Source organism: Mustela putorius, unplaced genomic scaffold (assembly GCF_011764305.1).
Source record: "Mustela putorius furo isolate JIRA1106 unplaced genomic scaffold, ASM1176430v1.1 tig00000905_pilon_pilon_pilon, whole genome shotgun sequence".
NCBI classification, from domain to species: Eukaryota; Metazoa; Chordata; class Mammalia; order Carnivora; family Mustelidae; genus Mustela; species Mustela putorius.
In genome coordinates this window covers 415295-432809 of record NW_025421511.1, presented here as the reverse complement: position 1 = coordinate 432809, position 17515 = coordinate 415295, and the positions used below count along the sequence as shown (strand labels likewise).

Below are 17515 nucleotides of genomic sequence, written 5' to 3'. Positions count from 1 at the left end.
AATATAAAGTGAATAATAATGATCTTATTATGTGGAAAATGAAAGGACATTATAACTTCCAGATAATTCCATTTTTTTTGAAAATACAGAGTTTTTAAAAAAGTTAATCAGCACAGAGGATTTTTAGGGCACTTAAAATAATCTGAATGATGTGTTGTAATGATGGATTTATGTCATTAAATATTTGTCCAGACCCACAGAACGTACAACAGCAAGAGTGAACCTTGAGGTAAGCTGTGGGCTGTGGGAGGTAATGACACGTCAGTGCAAGTGCACCTGCTCTCTGGTGAGAGATGCTAATAGTGGGGGAGGGTGCGCATGTGCACAGGCAGGCAGGAGATGGGAGATCTCTGTTTCCCAGCAATTCTGTTGTAAACCTGAAACTGCTCTAAACAAATACTTAAAAAAAAGTGAACCAGAAAATGCCAACACTTTAAAAAACATGACTTTCTTTGTTGGCCAAACAATACCTCACATAACATCTATATAAATATTTCTGAGAAACTTAGAAAACATTCTGTTAAAGTTTTATTGGCATTGTGTGTTATATTACACTAACATAAATTAGTAATGTAGAATATATTAATAGTACTTAATAATTTTACATTAATGGAGTACAATTATTTTTAGTAATTGCTGAATAATTCAGTAGAAATTGTATAAGCACAGATTATATAGTGTTACTGAAATAGATATGTTTACCATTAGAAATTTCATTATAATATTTTTAGTAATTGCTAGATCATTAATATTGCTGTGATTATATTTATTATTCCAATTCACCCTTCCATTTTAATATTAAATGTTGTTATAGTTTAATTCTATCGGAATCTTCTCATTGGTCTTTCTTTTGAATTTCAGACATGATAGTGGTCAGCCTGTCATTGAATCCTGCTGTTCTGAAATCTGAGGTTTCCCACTGCCTGGTTGCTGCAGGAAGAAATGTAACTTTGTTTTACCTCAGTCATATTTGATTTCTAATATTTTAATTAAAAGTTTTTTAAATGTGAAAATCCCTAAGAATATTCTTGTCCTAAATGCAGTGCAAATTGCTATAGATTGACTACAGGTCTTGTTTAATCCAGAGATGATTTTCAGAACTCTTCCATACACATGTAGTCACAAACAACCAAATGGTGGCCTTTCTCTGGGCTGTCATTTTCCCGAAGGAACAGCTGTGCAAATGATCTTCAGGAGCTAACAGACTGAGTAAGGGATGCGTTTGCATTTTAAATGTAGTGCTGATACAGATCACCCAGAGATTGCTTTCCTCCATGGAAAAGACTAGAAACTAGTTGTTCAAGCTGAAATACTTGCCGTAGTTCAAGCTGAAATACTAAACTAGGACCGGGCTGAGTACAGTGATGAGGAGGGCCACTGAGCGGTGGGTGAGGGAAACTCATGTACTCGAATGGCTTTTTCTGAGTCGGTAACCGCAGAACCAGTTTTGGAGACAGCCCTGCATGTCAGTCAGCCTCTTACACATTTAAATTTTAAAAATCTCCAGGTCTTACACATGTCTTGCAGAGGAGATTCTCAAAGGATCTGAGGACCTGTATTCTTACTGTGGAGGTTTTGTCTGTGCAACTATATAGTGTGAGGTAATAGGATAGTAAAAAAAAGTTGGTTCTTGTGTGTCATCGTCACAGAGCTAGTGACAGAGATGTCACAGATGCACACTAATGAAATTACAATAAGAATACAGACAGTCTGTGAGGTAAGTATTCTTAACCCATCATTGCTGAGTTCCCAGACCAGTTAGTGCCTTCGAGGGAGCCTCCCTGCCTGTCCTCCCACAGCCTTAGCAGAGAGGCTAAGGGAAAATTGGCCGGGCTACTGGGAAGAGGGGACGAGCTCCTCTCAGGAGGGTTCCGCAGGTGGCCGCAACCCTGAAGCGAGTCAGTCTGCTTGGACCTTTTTTTAGTAAACTTACCACATTTTACAGAGATGTTTAAAGCAGCAACAACTCTTAAGGATGGTTTCCATTTCCTGTGGACAGCTCCCCGTAACAAGCAGAAACCTAGAAACCAGGCGCCTCATACAAGTTCATTGTGTGATAGTCTCTGGGAAGAGAGAGACTGTTTTATTGCTGTTACATAAGCAACTGCCTCTAAAACTTTTAATATGGTATATGGCAAATTGGGAAAATGTTTTCCTTTGAAATTTTATTTATTTTTTTTTTCTGGAGGTGAAATGACTAGATTTAACTTTTTGTGTGACCGTGCCCTTCTCTGAATGTGACAAAAAATAACTCTAGAAAGAAAACCCCTGAGTGGTGACAGTCACCTACAAGATGGAAGGCTAGGAGGTCCCAGTGCCCATTTCTCCCACAAAAATAACAAATAGACAACTACAAACTGGCAAAAGTAGCTCTGAGAAAGCTGTGGCCTATGACAAAGAAGCAGCAAAAACCTTGCAGAGCTCAAAACCCAAGGATGAGAAGTTCAGGAAGCATTCTAGCAGTGTAGCCCTTTTCCCCAGTCCAGAGCAGCTCTGGCAGCAAGAGGAGGTCCGCCAGAGGAGTTCCACCCCACGTGGAAAAGGGAAGGAGAACAAGCCTTACCCCTGGGTAGTGGGGCTACCACTTGCAGCCTTGGCTACTGAACTCTCCCACGGTCTCCTTCACAGCTGACTCCAAGGCCTTGAGACCTGCCCATGGGAGCCCCGGTTGTTCCCCGAGAACCGGGATGTGACTCACCGTGCTCAGTAGGGGAGCTGCCACAGCTCTGAGCCCCACCCGACAGCGAAGCATCCTTCTCTGCTCCGTTCCCCACCTGAATTCCCAAGGACGATCGCTGCCCTTTACCCTGCTACCTCTGCCCTCACACCTGCCCCCAGGCCTGGCCACAAATACTGTCATTGCCAGCGCAGTCGAGGGCACACTGAAGCAGGTACTGCCATGCATTACGGATAGACAAAATAGAAAGCCTTTCTGTTAGCAGTTCCTGTAAATCAAGAGTTCAGTTCTGTTAGGCAAACACTGAGCTTCTCTGTGCGAGGTTCTGCTGTATGCAGGTGACAGAGGCCCGTGCTTACAGTGAGTGAGCACGCCCTGCGTGGGAGACAGACACCGGTAACGAGCATCAGGAGGCGGGTGGCAGAGACCCCCGCCGCATGTGGTAAAGGCAGGAGTGTGACCAGAGCTCGGCTTGAAGGGTTTGGAAGGATGACTTGAGAAAATGGTCCTGAGCGGAATCTCTAAGCATGATTAGAATTTAGTCGAAGGTGAGCAGTGAGAAGGAAGGGAACAGGGGAAGGAGATCTCTGCAAAAGTTGGAGCTTGGACACAGGCACGGTGTCTGTGAGGAGGGGCTGTGGTATCAAGTGTGAGGCAGGTGGCCAGGTAGGAGGCTGCAGAGGGCCCCTGCCACCCCTGCTGAGCCCCTGCTTGGGTAGCGTGGACTTTACCCCAGAGGCAGTGTGAGGTACAGACACAGAGAAAAACACCATTAGAGATGTATTTTTTTTAATTCTGCATGAAAGTCACTGTGGTGTATTTCTCAGATATTAAAAAGTAACTGATGGAAACAAATGACCCAGTTAAAAATTGGACAAAGGACTTGAACAGGCATTTCTCCAAAGAAGATCTACAAACAGCCAATAACATGAAAAAAGTGTAGAAAGTCACTTCATGAGGGACATGCAAATTAAAACGACCATGAGATACACTTGAGCACTTGACACCTGTTAGGATGGCTTTTTTTTTTATGTTTTTTAAAATTTATTTTTTATTTTCAGCATAACAGTATTCATTATTTTTGCACCACACCCAGTGCTCCATGCAATCCATGCCCTCTATAATACCCACCACTTGGTACTATTTAAAAAATAATAAATGTTGGTGAGGATATGGGGAAAACAGAATCCTTGTGTATTGGCCATAGGGATGTGAATGGTATAAAATTTCTCCAGTGGAAAACAGTTTGGCAGGTCCTTGAAAAGTTAAATGTAGAATTGTCATATAAGCCAACAATTCCACTTCTAGGTATATGCCCCAAATAATTGAAAGCAGGGAGTCAGATACTTACCCAGCAACATTCATAGCAACATTATTTGCAGTCAAAAAGTAGCAACTATCCAAATGTCCATCAACAACACATGAATGGAGAAACAAAACGTGGCGTATACATGCAGTGGAATAGTATGCAGCCCTAAAAGAAATGAAATTCTGACATATGTTACAACATGGGTAAACCTTGAAAATATTTTACTAAGTAAAATCAACCAACCACAGGACAAATACCGTATGATTGCATGAGGGACCTGTAGTAGTCAAATTCATAGACACAAAGTAGAACAGAGGTTACCAGGGGCTGGGGAAAGGGAGCCGTGGGGGGTCTTGGGTGAAGAAAAAGATCTGGAATTGCACAGTGGTGATGGTTGCCCAACAGTGTGAATGTACTTAATGCCACTGAATTAGACAATTAAAAATGATTAAAATGGTAAGTTCTGTTATACATATTTTACCACAGTTATTTAAAAAAGGAGAGAGAAAAGACTGATCTACAAACTGAAGGATAAATGGTTGGAGGATGCCTATTATTTGTGAAGGACAAAGGGGTGGGGCCCCCTGAGAAAGTGTGAGATGTGCTTCCCAGGGTAAATGTCAGAGACTCTACTACTGCAGCCCTGACTCACAGCCCAGCAAAGAAGTCATGGTTTATGTCCATCTCCACACAACTGGGAGATGTTGTGTATCCTGTTAACTCCAGTAACATAGTTAAATTCGGTAACACAGTGTTTGGCATAAGTGTTGGAACTCTCATCAGAGACCGTGTGCCATGGGACAGTGTGGGCAAGTGTGGGCAAGTGGTGTGGAAGTTTAAAGGTACACGTAAGTGTGTTCTGTGAACACACACTGAACTGTGTGTTCAGTTCCTGAACCTAGTTCAGTTCAGTTCTGGTTCAGTTCCTACAAAAATTCTCCCATATAGTCTCCAAAAGACATGCCCAAGAACGCTCACTACAATACTCACATCGTGCCCGTCAACAAAATGCGGGTATGCAAGTGTTGAATAGTCACCAAAGGGAGAATTAAACAACAGTATGAATTCATGATCCTCAAATCAACCAATTAGAACAAACTTAACAGACAAAATGTGAAGCCAGACGCAAAAGGGCATGTGATCTGTAAATTCCAAATTTAAAGGACAAGGTGAATCCATGCTGTCAGAAGTGGTGGGAAGGGGCTACCTTTGGGGTGACAGAGACCGGCAGGGTGCACAGGGGTTGAGTGGCAGGTGTTGGTCCTGGTTGCCAGTTGCAAGGGATTCAGGCTGTGAAAATACATCAAGTGTTTCAATTTCAGTAAAAATTTTTGAAAAAGTGGAAACAAGTTTTCAGAATGCTCTACAGAATTCAGTTGTGGCACGTGGTGGAGACAGGGCTATAGAGTCTCTGGGCATAAACCAGATCTAACCAGATGATCATTGTGGTGACTAACGAGTGTCAGAGCAGCAGGAAGACCCGCAGATCAGGCCGCAGTGGCTCCAGATTCATACCTATTGGAACAAATAGGCAAGCACTGAAGCAGACTCACCCATGGCCTTTGTCGCCTACACGGGCCTCCAGAGGTGAGCCAAGCTCCTTTCCCTGACTGCCTCCTCTTCTACTCGGGAGCTGTGGAATTGTTCTTGTTGAATAAAAGTCCACCCTGGTAAAAGGCAGTTTTAAGTGATTTGAGAATATTATCAAATTATTTTAGCAATTTCTAAAGGTTTTGATGCTTAAAAGGTTAATATTTTCTGTTTTGTTGGTTTTATTTAGGTTTCCTGAAGTGTAAGGATCTTGTCTGAATTTTTTCAGTAATTTCTCAGTGAAACTGTAGTCTCTCGGTAACTGGAGAGCCTGCCACGCTGCTGGGAGAGAAATCCGGGGTCTCCCTGTTCTGCTTCTAGTTTCCACACTTGACTTATGTCTCTGCTCTCCCTTTTCTCTCACCCCCATCATCATGTCTTCAGCCAAGAAATCCTTTCCCTGTGTCAGGTCTGTGCAGTGCTCCACAAGAAAATGCATTTCTTGACTCACGCATTCGTTTGTATTCCCAGATCCAAGCACGAAATACAGTGCAAACAGAGCCTAGAGCTGAGTCTTCCTGTACTGATAACAGATACTAACATGATGGAAACCAGTCTTCTGGGAGAAATTGGTACCAGAAAAAAAGTACCACTAAATGATGCTGAAGTAGAACTTAATGCAACCAAATAAAACAAGCTTCCTTGATTTCCAAAGGTGTTAGGAAATAGGGTCCTTTAGGCCAGTGAAATCACATACACTGATAGCTTTGTGTTATTGTTTCTAGTCTCTGCACATTGGAATTTCATGGTAAGAATAAATGAAGTTCCCCATAACATCTTGATTCTACAGAACTAGGTGTGTTGCATTTACTCAGATTCTAGAACACCACCACTATTATAACTACTGAACCCGATACATTGTCTATAAGCAAGAAACCTCAGTAAATTTGCCACAATTCAGTATCCCAAATATAAAAGACTGCCACATCCATCAATATCACTGACTTATCAAACATACTTTTTGGCAATTGCAAATGAATTTTAAGTCAATTTATAATCAGATGTTATTTTTTTTGTTTCAAGCTTTTATTTAAATTCTAGTTTGGCCAATTAAACTTTTCTAGTCAAAGTTTAGTTGATCAGTTTCATTTTATTTCATGGATCCATTCAATAGATTATAATTTGCTGACTACTGCAGTGGGGATGGGAAATCCTTGAGATTATACAGTTCTGCTAGTACTTTAAAGAGAAATGACAGTAACTGTCACATCTCTAACACAGAAACCCTCAGTAATTGCTCATAGGAGGAGACAAGGCAAAGAGGAAGCCGGGGGGCAGCAGAAATGGGAGTTCGGTCAGATTAGGGCCACGTATCTTTGTGGAGTTGAGTCTGCATGTCCATGAGTGACCATGGAGGCTCAGATTTCTGGCTGTTAAGCTAAAGTCAGAAACATAAGAGGTGAGGGTACCAGTCCTGAGATTTTATCACAATGTAGGGAATATTGGTGCAAGTTGTGCCTTATGTCATGTATTTAGTCCCTTGGTTAATGTGAGATAGTCCTGTCAAGTCAGGAAGCGGTCAGGGGTTCTGGGGTCTTCCTTCATGCAAGGGCCCTTGGTGGTCATCTGATTCTCTGACAGAGCATGGTCAGCGGTCCGGGAACCACCTGCCGGAGGAAGATGCACCTGCAGGGGCCTCATTTCCTCTATGGGTCTTCCCTAATTCCTGCTCCAGGCGGTGAGTAGAACAAAGATGCTCTCTTTTCAGGAACATTCAGTGAAACGATTGTAATGCCAAAATTAAGATCCTCATGCCACCTGACCTGTCATTCCAACTGCTAAGATATGATCATTGACAAACAATAGTCCTGACAATTTATGGAAATGTCCTAACTAGATTATCTATACAGACACACATACACACGTCTGTCTACGTGAATATAAATTTCGCTAGGAGCTTGGTATTAGGTCATCTTCCATATCTTTTAATGTGATTTATATTTAATGTTAAAGTGTTAGTGGAGCAAATGCTTGGCACAAATTATCTGATGTAATTTGCACACCTGTCTCTGTGTTGTATTTTATGAACGTTGGCTATGTTCAGTAGGGCATCTTACCAAGAATACTTCTAAGAACAGAAAGGTTCTGGTTGACTGTGCTCTGTGTGGTCTGAACTGGGGAGAGTCGGGTAGTGCCCTGGTGACGCCTGGGCTGCTTTCAGGAGTCCTGGATGTCATCACTCATTTGTCCTTGGTGCTTGGGAGGGATGACTGAGAGACTAGACTTCAGTGACCTGCCACTCTCCTGACTCCTGCACACAGTTTCTCCCTGGTGCTAGTCTCAGAGTGCTCAGACTTTTTATAGGTGGCCCAGGGATCCCAAAAAGAATGTTCCAAGAGAAGGAAGTGGAAGACACCAGTGTCCTAAGTACTGGGATGGAAACAAACATATGAGTCTTTCTTCCTCTTCTCAGCAGTCCTGGTCCCCACCCAGCTTCAAATTTGGGGACATGACCCCCCTGTCTCCAGGAGGACTGAACACTGAGACAAGTCCTCCATTGATCCTGATGTAGACAAGGCTCCTCTCTGCTCGGCCGGGGAACCATCTGCCTTCAGCTGTGCCTCTACTGAGTTGAGCCTGATGGTCTTTTGACGAATCGGTGCAGTGAATCATGTCCTCAGACGCTTGAGTGGTGCAGTTTCCCAAACGCCTCGTGTCCCAGCAGCAGCTCACTGTGCTAGCACCTATGGTTGTTGCTCTCGCCCCCAAACTACAGGTCCACTTCTGGGCAGGGAGGAAATGTTGAGTAGGAACCTCACGGCCCCTTCTTCATCCAAGCCAAGGCAACTCTCACAAACCCGAGGTAGGGACTGTGGGCGGGAGTGGGTGGGAGTGCCCAGGGGACCATGGAGGCCCAGAGATGGGACTCGAGGGATTGCCCTACAATCCTCAGTGATCAGATCTTGATTTTCTTCCCCTGGGTGGCTGGGACAGGGCTTCCTAATGACCAGATGCCATTCCCCATCAGGAGACTTCAGCACTGTGGACATTTAAAGAGGTTCCTCATCTCTTCCTCCTCCAGACTGATCACCTCCTTCCACAGAAACCCTCCAAATAAAACTTCTGCTGAGGTGTATGCCAAGCTCATAGTATGATCAGACACTAATAATGAAATACTCAGCTGTCATGGGTGAGGAAAAAAATGACATGGAAACCATCGTAATCAACTGAAGACTTCATGGAAAGTGTTCTTAGTTTTATTCTACTTCCCTTCTGTGACCAAACTAGGAATCACGAGAATTTTTTAAAATTTTAATTTTTTATAATTAAATAAAAATATGATGAGGGGTTATTAAAATAAAATTTCAGGGGCACCTGGGTGGCTCAGTTTGTTAAGCATCTGCCCTCGGCTCAGGTCATGACCCAGGGTCCTGGGATGGAGTCCCATGTTGGCTCCACGTTCAGCAGGGAATCTGCTCCTTCCTCTCCTCTGCCTTCCCCCTGCTCCTCCTGCTTTCTGCTCTCTCCCTCTTCCTCTCTCAAATAAAAATCTTAAAAAAAATAAAGAATAGCCTATAACTATGTTTCTAAGGTGAAAAACCATAGAAGATAAGAAGAAGCCATTTTTAGGTACCTTAAATAAAATACTTTTAAAATATTACTATATCAGACGTTAGCAAGAAGGGAAGGAAAAGGAAAGTAAATGGATCAGCGAAGAAGTAATGAAAAACAGTTCATTCTACACACACCAAAAAGACACTGCGACCGAGGAGCCCAGAAACCAGATAGGGATTGAAGCTTGGGCGTATACTATTGTAAACCAGGTTAGATAGTGAGAGGACAGTGACTGCTTATTCTTCGCGGTGATTAGTTATGCTATGAGAGTTTTCTTACGTGGTAGGGAATTTCTTACTCGTCATCTCACATCAACTTTGGGAAACAGTCGTAGTTTGTTCTTGATTTTCAGGAACACAAAAAAGAAATGACTCAGTTCAAATTGTCTTACAAACTAAACTAAATGATGTTTTGCTTATTCCGCTGAACTGTATCTGCTCAGGGAAATTTTAAGGCTGGTCTCCATTTGTTCTGACTTTAACAGGCTTTAGTACTACCATAATTATTATAATAAAAGAAGGAACAAATGGACAAGGGGGCAAGGAAGCATTCCCAGTCGATGCGCCCCTGCGGCCAGCAGGTGGCGCTATAGCCTCGTGATTTGGGCTCCGAGGAGCCGAGCGCTCAGAGCAGGGGTCAGACACGGGTACTCCAAGGTCTGGAAGGAACTGGACCCCACAATATAACAGGGGCTGCTGACCCCTCACAAGGACTTAGCGAAGGAGTCAGCACATTCTGAGGAGGGGAGACTGAGTGAGGAAAAGCACAGGAGGAGCATGATTCTTTGGAGTGGAATAGCATTTTCACAGGCTTATGGACTAGTGGGGGAATAAAAATCAGGACGGGGTGGGGGGAGGGCCTATCATAAATTGCAAAGGTTCTATAAAATAACGTATAAAATGAATCATAGCAGGTGACAAATGAGAGAAAGTTACTTTTAAAAATCATGTTATGTACCTTTAATAGAATATAAAATAATATGTAAAGATAGCAAAAATTCAGCAAAACAGAAGTAAAGCCGATGCAAAACCGAATAGTACTCAGCAAAGCTTTATTGTGCAGGACCGTATTGTTATAAAGCAGCTTATATATTGGGGAGAGCAATGAGAGTTTATTCTTCACCGTGATTGGTAATAATATCAGAAGTCTCTGATGATAAAGGATCGGTTCTGTGTGGCCTGTGTCAACCTTGGGAAACAGCTCAAGGTTTGCTTACGACTTACCGAGGCATACACAAAATATGACACAGGACCAGTAAGTCTCGGAAATAACCAAAATTAAGATTTCATTCTTTCATGAAATTGGTTTTTCCTGCTCAGAGAAGTTTCAAAGCTGGCTTGCAATTCTTTTGGATTTTAACAGACTTTAATATTGCTGTCATTATGATCAACTGAAGAAAAACGCAAATGCTTTCACACCTGATGTACCGCCCGTGGCCACCAGGCGGCGATAACAATCCTTGATTTTGGCTCCAGGTTGCCGATCAGAGTAAGGATCTTGAGGGTCTGGGAGGAACCAGGACTCTACAGAGGACAGGGAGTTGCTGGCCCTTCCCACGGACTCCCCGGGTCGCATTCTGGGAGTGGGGGAAGAGTATGAATACAAACGGCGCACAAGAAGCCTGATTTTCTGGAATCGAATAGCATTTCCATGTGCTCATGGACTAGTCATGAAGGACTAAAAGTCCGGACAAGGAGAATGTGGGAAAAGATTGATCATCAGCTACAAAGACTGTAAAAATAATGCCATATACCAGTGCAGCTGAGCAAGTAACAAAGGAGTAAGTTAAAAAAGAATCCATGTTATGTAGCTTTAATAGAGTACACAGTCAAAATAATATATGTGAAAATTAAGCTATAACAGCAGGACAGCCAATGAATCACTAAGAAATAATAAAAATTTACTTTGCCCATGGGATGAGTTCAGGGATGTATTGTTATAAACCAGTTTGTGCACTGGGAGAAGAATGACGGTTTATTCTTCACTGTGACCGGTTATAAGAACTTTCTTCAGTGATATGGAGTTGGTGACTGGTTCCTTCATATGAACCTTGAAAAACACTTAAAGTTTTCCTTACAATTTTCAGAACCGGAAAAAGATCAGCTGGCATTAGAAAATGTGGTAAATAAGCTTTGCTCATTTAACTAAACTGGTGCTGTTGCTCAGGAATTTTCAACACCGGTCTCTGATTTTGACTTGAACAGACTACTCCTACCATGATTATTATTAGGAGACACAGAAGCATTCACACCTGTTGAACACCCGATGGCCAGCAGGTGGCAGGAAGACCCCTCGGTTCTGGCTCCAGGGAGCTGATCAGAGTCAGGATCCTGAGGGTCTAGGAGGAACCAGGACTCTCCAGGGCACAGGGGACATGCTGGCCTCTCCCAGGGACATACTGAAGGAGTCATCACATTGGGGGGTAGGGAGGCTGAAGTTGAGGGAAGTAAGTGACAAAATTACCATGCTTTGGAGTAAAATAGCATCACATGAGCTCATGGGCTAAAGGTTAGAGTAATAAATATAAACACAGAGGAGATTAAAATAGATTAAAATACAGAGACTCTAAAAATAATTGCTAATATAAATGCATCTTAGCAGGAGGCAGGGGAGAGTAATAAAAATGTTTTACGTTATATGCTTTTAATATAACAATGTATACAATAAAATATAGCTGTGTGAACAATGAAGGAATAATAGACCGAAACCCAGTGAATCACTGAGAGTAATGAGTAAGAGTTTATTGTGCACAAACTTAAAATTTACCCTAGAGCTCTCCATCAAAGCATGAGGCACAGGCGTTTATTGTTTTAAAGCATATTGTATAGTGGGAAGACATTGGCTGTTTCTTATTCCTCGTGATAGAGTATAATACTATATTTTTATAAATATCAGGAGCTAGTTACTCGTTGCCACATGTCAACTTGGAGAAAAGTTTGTTTTCCTTATGAATTTCATAGGGAGAAACAAGATATAACAATGTCACAATCACGTTAACCATTAGCTACATTCAGTTATTCATTCTCGACTAAGTGGATTTGGCTGCTCCTGGTTTTCAACCCTGTTCTCTCTTTGCTGTGCCTTTTAACCGGCTTTACTAATACCACCTTCATTATCATCATTCTGAGGCACTCCGAAGCCTTCCCGCCGGTTGCGTACCGCGTGGCCAGCAGGCGGCGCCAAAACCCTGTGTTTTCCGCCCCCGGGCGCTGAGCGCTGGTTTGTCAGAGCCTAGAACCTGGTGTCCTGGGAGGAACTAGGACCCCGCAGAGCCCAAGGGAACCGCTGGCCCCTCCCCGGGACTCCGTGAAGGAGGCACCACATTTCTCTCGGTGATGTTTATAATATCTGCTTATTTATAAATGACAAGGAACTGGCCTCTGGCTTCCTCACGTCAACCTGGGGGAAAAGTGCATGTTTGGCTCATGATTTTTTGAGCCACAAGAATGAATGTACCGGGTCCCCTGCACCGTCCCTATTCGCTGAAGTCTGCTTTGGACCTTTGATATTATCCTCCTGGCGAGTTTTTACTCTGCTCTCTCTCTTTTTCCTCTAAGGAAGTTGACCCCCGCCATGACCATGGGAGGACGCTGAAGCATTCGCACCTGGTTCATCCCCATGGGCAGAAGGTAGGGCTTGCGGTCTGCGCTGTGTGTCTTTTTTTTTTTTTTAATATTTTTTATTTTATTTATTTGACAGAGATCACAAGCAGGCAGAGAGGCAGGCAGAGAGAGAGGAGAAAGCAGGCTCCCCGCTGAGCAAAGAGCCGGATGTGGGACTCGATCCCAGGACCCTGGGGTCATGACCTGAGCAGAAGGCAGCGGCTTAACCCACTGAGCCACCCAGGTGCCCCTGCGCTCTGTGTCTTGACAGCTCCTCTGATCTGCTCCATGACATGGCACCTGTGTCTGGGATGAATGAGGACCCCACAGAGGACAGGGGTGGTGCTGGTCCCTTTCAGGGACCCAATGATCTGGGCTTCTCACTCTGGTGAGGTGACATTGAGTGAGGAAAGGCAGAGGAGGGGCGTGAATCTTTCCAGTGGAATGGCCTGTCCGTGCTGTCTTGGGCTGGGGGAACAGGAATATTTACCAAGAGGAGTAGGAGTGAGGAAAGGATTTATAATAAATTATACAGACTCAATTAAAGTCTACACCATTGCATTGTCAGTGATAAAGCAGAGAGACTGAAAAAGAATGTGTCATGTACTTATATAGTGTGTATGTTAAAGTAATACAGAAACAGATATAATATCAATATATGAAGTCAAGAGATATTTGGTCTTTACTGGCAGGACTCTTTAAATTAGTGTGTATATTCCAGATTCAGTTGCCTCTCAGTGTGTCCTGCGCCTTCCTCAGTTCTGTGAGGAGGTACATGGGTGGAGAGAGACAGTGTCATGCGAGATAAACGCTGGCCTTTTCTCTGAAGGAAGACATTATGCAAGTTTAGAAGACCTAACCATGGGGGCGCCTGGGTGGCTCAGTGGGTTAAAGTCTCTGCCTTCAGCTCGGGTCGTGATCCCAGGGTCCTGGGATCGAGCCCCGCATTGGGCTCTCTACTCAGCAGGGAGCCTGCTTCCTCCTCTCTCTCCGCCTGCCTCTCTGCCTACTTGTGATCTCTGTCAAATAAATAAAATCTTTTTTTAAAAAAAAAGAAGACCTAACCATGGGGTTTTGTTTGTTTGTTTGTTTGTGTTTGTTTGTTTGTTTGTTTCCAATTAGGTGCTTTTTGGTTAAAAGAAAAATATCTTTGTAAAACAAACACCTAGTGAGCAATAAAAGGGCTGTCAGGGGGTTGTGTTTAATTCTAATGACTGTCTGGTCCTCCTTGTGCGGACGCATGTGGCTGAGACCTTTGGAGGAGTCTTCCAATGGCAAAGATTCCCTCATACTCTAGAAGTTCTCCTTGGAAAATGAAGACAGGGGCCAATGCATTTGGGGGGGGATTTGGCTTTGCTATTGTTGTTATTATTTATGAACCAATTCAGAGATAATAGCAGGAAAACTCTCAATGCTATCCTTTTCACAAAATATCTTGCAAGAGAATAGTATGACAAATGAAATAATTTTGAGGTTTTTAGGTGTTAATGTTATAATAATTAAATTCATGGCTGTGAGTTTAAGTGTTGATTTAAATATTCATCATTGAATAACTTAAAAATTGATTATGCCTTACACCTGGGTGGCTCCCTCCTTAAGCATCTGCCTTCTGCTCAGGTCATGATCCCAGCGTCCTGGGGTCTCCCCCCCCCCTTCCCTGTCCAGCGGGGAGTGGGCTTCAACTTCTCCCCTCGCCCCTCCCCTTGCTTGTGCTCTTCTCTCTCCATCAAATAAAATCTTAAGAAAAAACAAAATTACATATGAAACTAAATGCCTGCCAAGAGTTGACTTTGGATGTTGGAAACTAGGATTAACTGTCATTAAACAGGGTCCACCAGTGGTTTGTTCCTGGGCATGCCTGGGCTCCCAGCGAGGTGGAGCCGGGCAGGGCTGCGGAGGTGGCCCCTGCAGGCTCAGGTGCCTTCCAGGTAGAGGCGCGGGCAGCAGCGCCCTGTGCACCCTGTCTGGAGTCCCTGTCCCCTCTGCGGGCACACTGGCCCCCCGCCTCTGTCGTCTGCGCCCACCGTCTTCAAACCCCATCTCCATTCGGCAGAGGCACTCCGGGCGGGTGAGGAGCTCCTCGGGGAGGACGTTAGAAGCCACAGACCCCATCCCCACCCTGTCTTCACCCCCCCCACCCCGCCATGCAGAGCCCCTGGTGTCCGGGCTGCCACCGGCTGCCCAACCTGAGCACTCAAATGTGGCTTCCAGGTCCCAGCCGGGATTTCCAGGGGTCCCGCCTGCTGGCGCCCACTCACCCAGAGCTGTCCTTGCAGAGAGGGAGGCTCCTGGGGACCCCTCAGCAGACCCCGCGGGGAGCCAGAGCCAAAGCTGCAGCCCCAGCTCTGAAAAGCCATGGCTGTGTGCCCCTTCGGGCCAGGAGGGTGGGCAGCCCCACACTCCCTCCCCATCTCTGAAGCGGAATTTAATTAATTAATTTCTCGATGGTGGATAGTCTAATGCAAAATTACTCTTAGACTTGGAAAATGTATTTACTCTTATGCTCATAGGTATTTATTCTTTTTGTCTATTTGTTTTACATGCTCATAGTATGTAAATTAAATGGGTATGTATTTTGTTAATATTCGTTGCTGCCTTAAAATATGATTATGATTTCCGTAGCTCTTTCCATATGTCATTACTACAACAATAATGAGGTCTTTCAACCATGTCTCTGTGTAAACACATAGTACCTCTTTAGAGATGGAAGGACACGTGGCTGGGGCAGGTGGCTGGGGTCCTAAGCACACTGGGATTATTTTTCCAGTGAAAATTGGGATGCAGAACATGATTCGACCAATGTTTCTAAAACAAGTTGAGGTCTTCTTGCAACATAGAGGTTCAATCAAAACACAAGACCTGTCCTTTTCAGTAGACACAAGATTCGCAAAACAATATTTTATTTCATGTTATGCACAGAAAATAGAATAAAACATGTTTGTCTTCAGGGGCATCTAGTAGATCTAAGTTCTACCTGGATGCAACTTCTCAGATCCGTTTTCCGGGCACCTGGCCCTGAGGTGAGCTCCTTTCAGCTCATTGAACACAAGCCCTCTGCATGTCTGTAACGTTACCCGCAGGGAACTCCCAGGGCAGGGACTCCCTCTGCGAGAGTTATCAGCCCCTACCTCTCCTCAGAGTCGATGCCCAGTTTAATCTAAAGTCTTTTCTTTCTTTTTTTTTTTTTTAAATACTTTATTTATTTGAGAGAGAGAGAGAACACGAGCAGGGAGGAGGGGCCGAGGGAGAGGAAGAAGACTCCCTGCCCAGCAGGGAGCCCAACTTGGGGCTCGATCCCAGGACCTGAGCTGAAGGCAGATGCTCATCCAACTGAGCCCCTCAGGTGCCCCACAGTTGCTCATTTGACCTATGTTACCGAGACCAGTGTGATCGCTCGCCTCTGACCTTTCCCTGCGTCTCCTGATCGATTCCCACATCCCTGTGCCTCTAATGCTGCGGACCCCATGGCTCCATCTGACACAGTCCAGGACTATGATCTCAGTTCTGGCCTCATTATAGAGACACAAATCTCTAATTCACTTTAAAATATATCTGGCATGCCAAATATATCAACAAGAAAAATCGTTTTGCTATGCTCCATGAATATTTTGAACTTCTAGGCATTTTGAATATCATAGTTCTCAGGGTCCCCTTATGTTTTGTCACACAGATGAAATGGGTAATTTGAAAAAATATATTTGCTCACTGCCATAAAATCTACCAACATGCCTCCATTCAATCTTATGGTTTATGCCTTTCACTTAAACGGAATGGTCATATTTACCATAGCTAAGTCTGATTTTTTACAATGTGTTTCTTTTTCTCTTTAACTTTCTCAGACTTCATGTTACCGATAATAAATTAAATCTCCATTATTAATTTCCCCGCCACTGCTCCATCTGTCTTCTCACTTAAACGCATTACGTATCTTTCATCTTGAAAGGCAATCGCTTCTGCCCATCTTTTCTTCTGTTCAGCCTCATCTCCTTTGCCTTCACAACAAAACTGAAAGGAATAGTTTCCTGACATCACCCTTATCCTAATAATTAAGATCACCAGTGGTTTCCTCCTTAATAAGAGAGCTCTCCATATTAATGATGGTTTCCCTATTAATAAACCTTAACAAGATCATGGTTACCCATAATTAAACCTATCATTTCTAGGTCTCATCTTACATGGCATCAAAGAAAATTAGACTATGACCTCTTTAGGGATTATTCATTTTCCTAGGCTTCTCTGACCCTTTGGGCTCCTGACTGTCCTCATACTGCCATAGTTACTCCTTCCCAGTGTCTCTCACAAGGCCCTCCTCTAATCATCAGGAGGTGCATCTCAAAACTAGGCTTTGTTCTCCCTTTTCACTATATACTGTTTTAGCAATCTCATGCATTTCTTTGATTTCTTCTATTGTTACATCTGCAATGTCCAAAAGCTCCTGTGTAGATTTCCTTTGTGAGGTGTAATTTCTACTTGCATGTGGTATGGGCACCTGAAATGAAATATATCCCACACGGAAGCCATTGACTTCTCCCTCGAATAAAATTTCCTTTTCCTCCAGTCTCCAATCTTAGATAATATCTCCACCAAATACCCAGGGACTAGAACCACACAAACCCAAGCAACCAATGTTTTTACCTCTACATTGAACATGAGTTTCATCGCTCATTTCCACCCCAACATCCAACAACATATCAATATTAATGATATTGAATTTGCCTGTTATGAACATGGACCGTCTCTACATTTATTAAGATTCTGTTTGATATCTTTCCAGGGTTTCAT

General features: G+C 43.6%; 1 protein-coding gene across 5 annotated transcripts in view; it reads left to right on the top strand.

Annotated features, from left to right (window-relative positions):
• The window catches only part of LOC101689700 (zinc finger protein 705A-like), a 36777-nt gene extending 35766 nt beyond the window's left edge, over positions 1-1011 (top strand). For 4 of the 5 annotated variants that reach the window (XM_004775549.3, XM_004775548.3, XM_045086166.1 and 1 more), the window contains exons 6-7: positions 193-229; positions 862-1011. In XM_004775549.3, the coding sequence (XP_004775606.1) occupies positions 193-228 (36 nt within the window). In that variant the 3' untranslated portion in view covers position 229; positions 862-1011. The remainder of the gene's footprint in view (positions 1-192; positions 230-861) is intronic. The other variant, XM_004775552.3, reaches the window with a different exon arrangement.
• The last annotated feature ends 16504 nt before the right edge of the window (positions 1012-17515 follow it).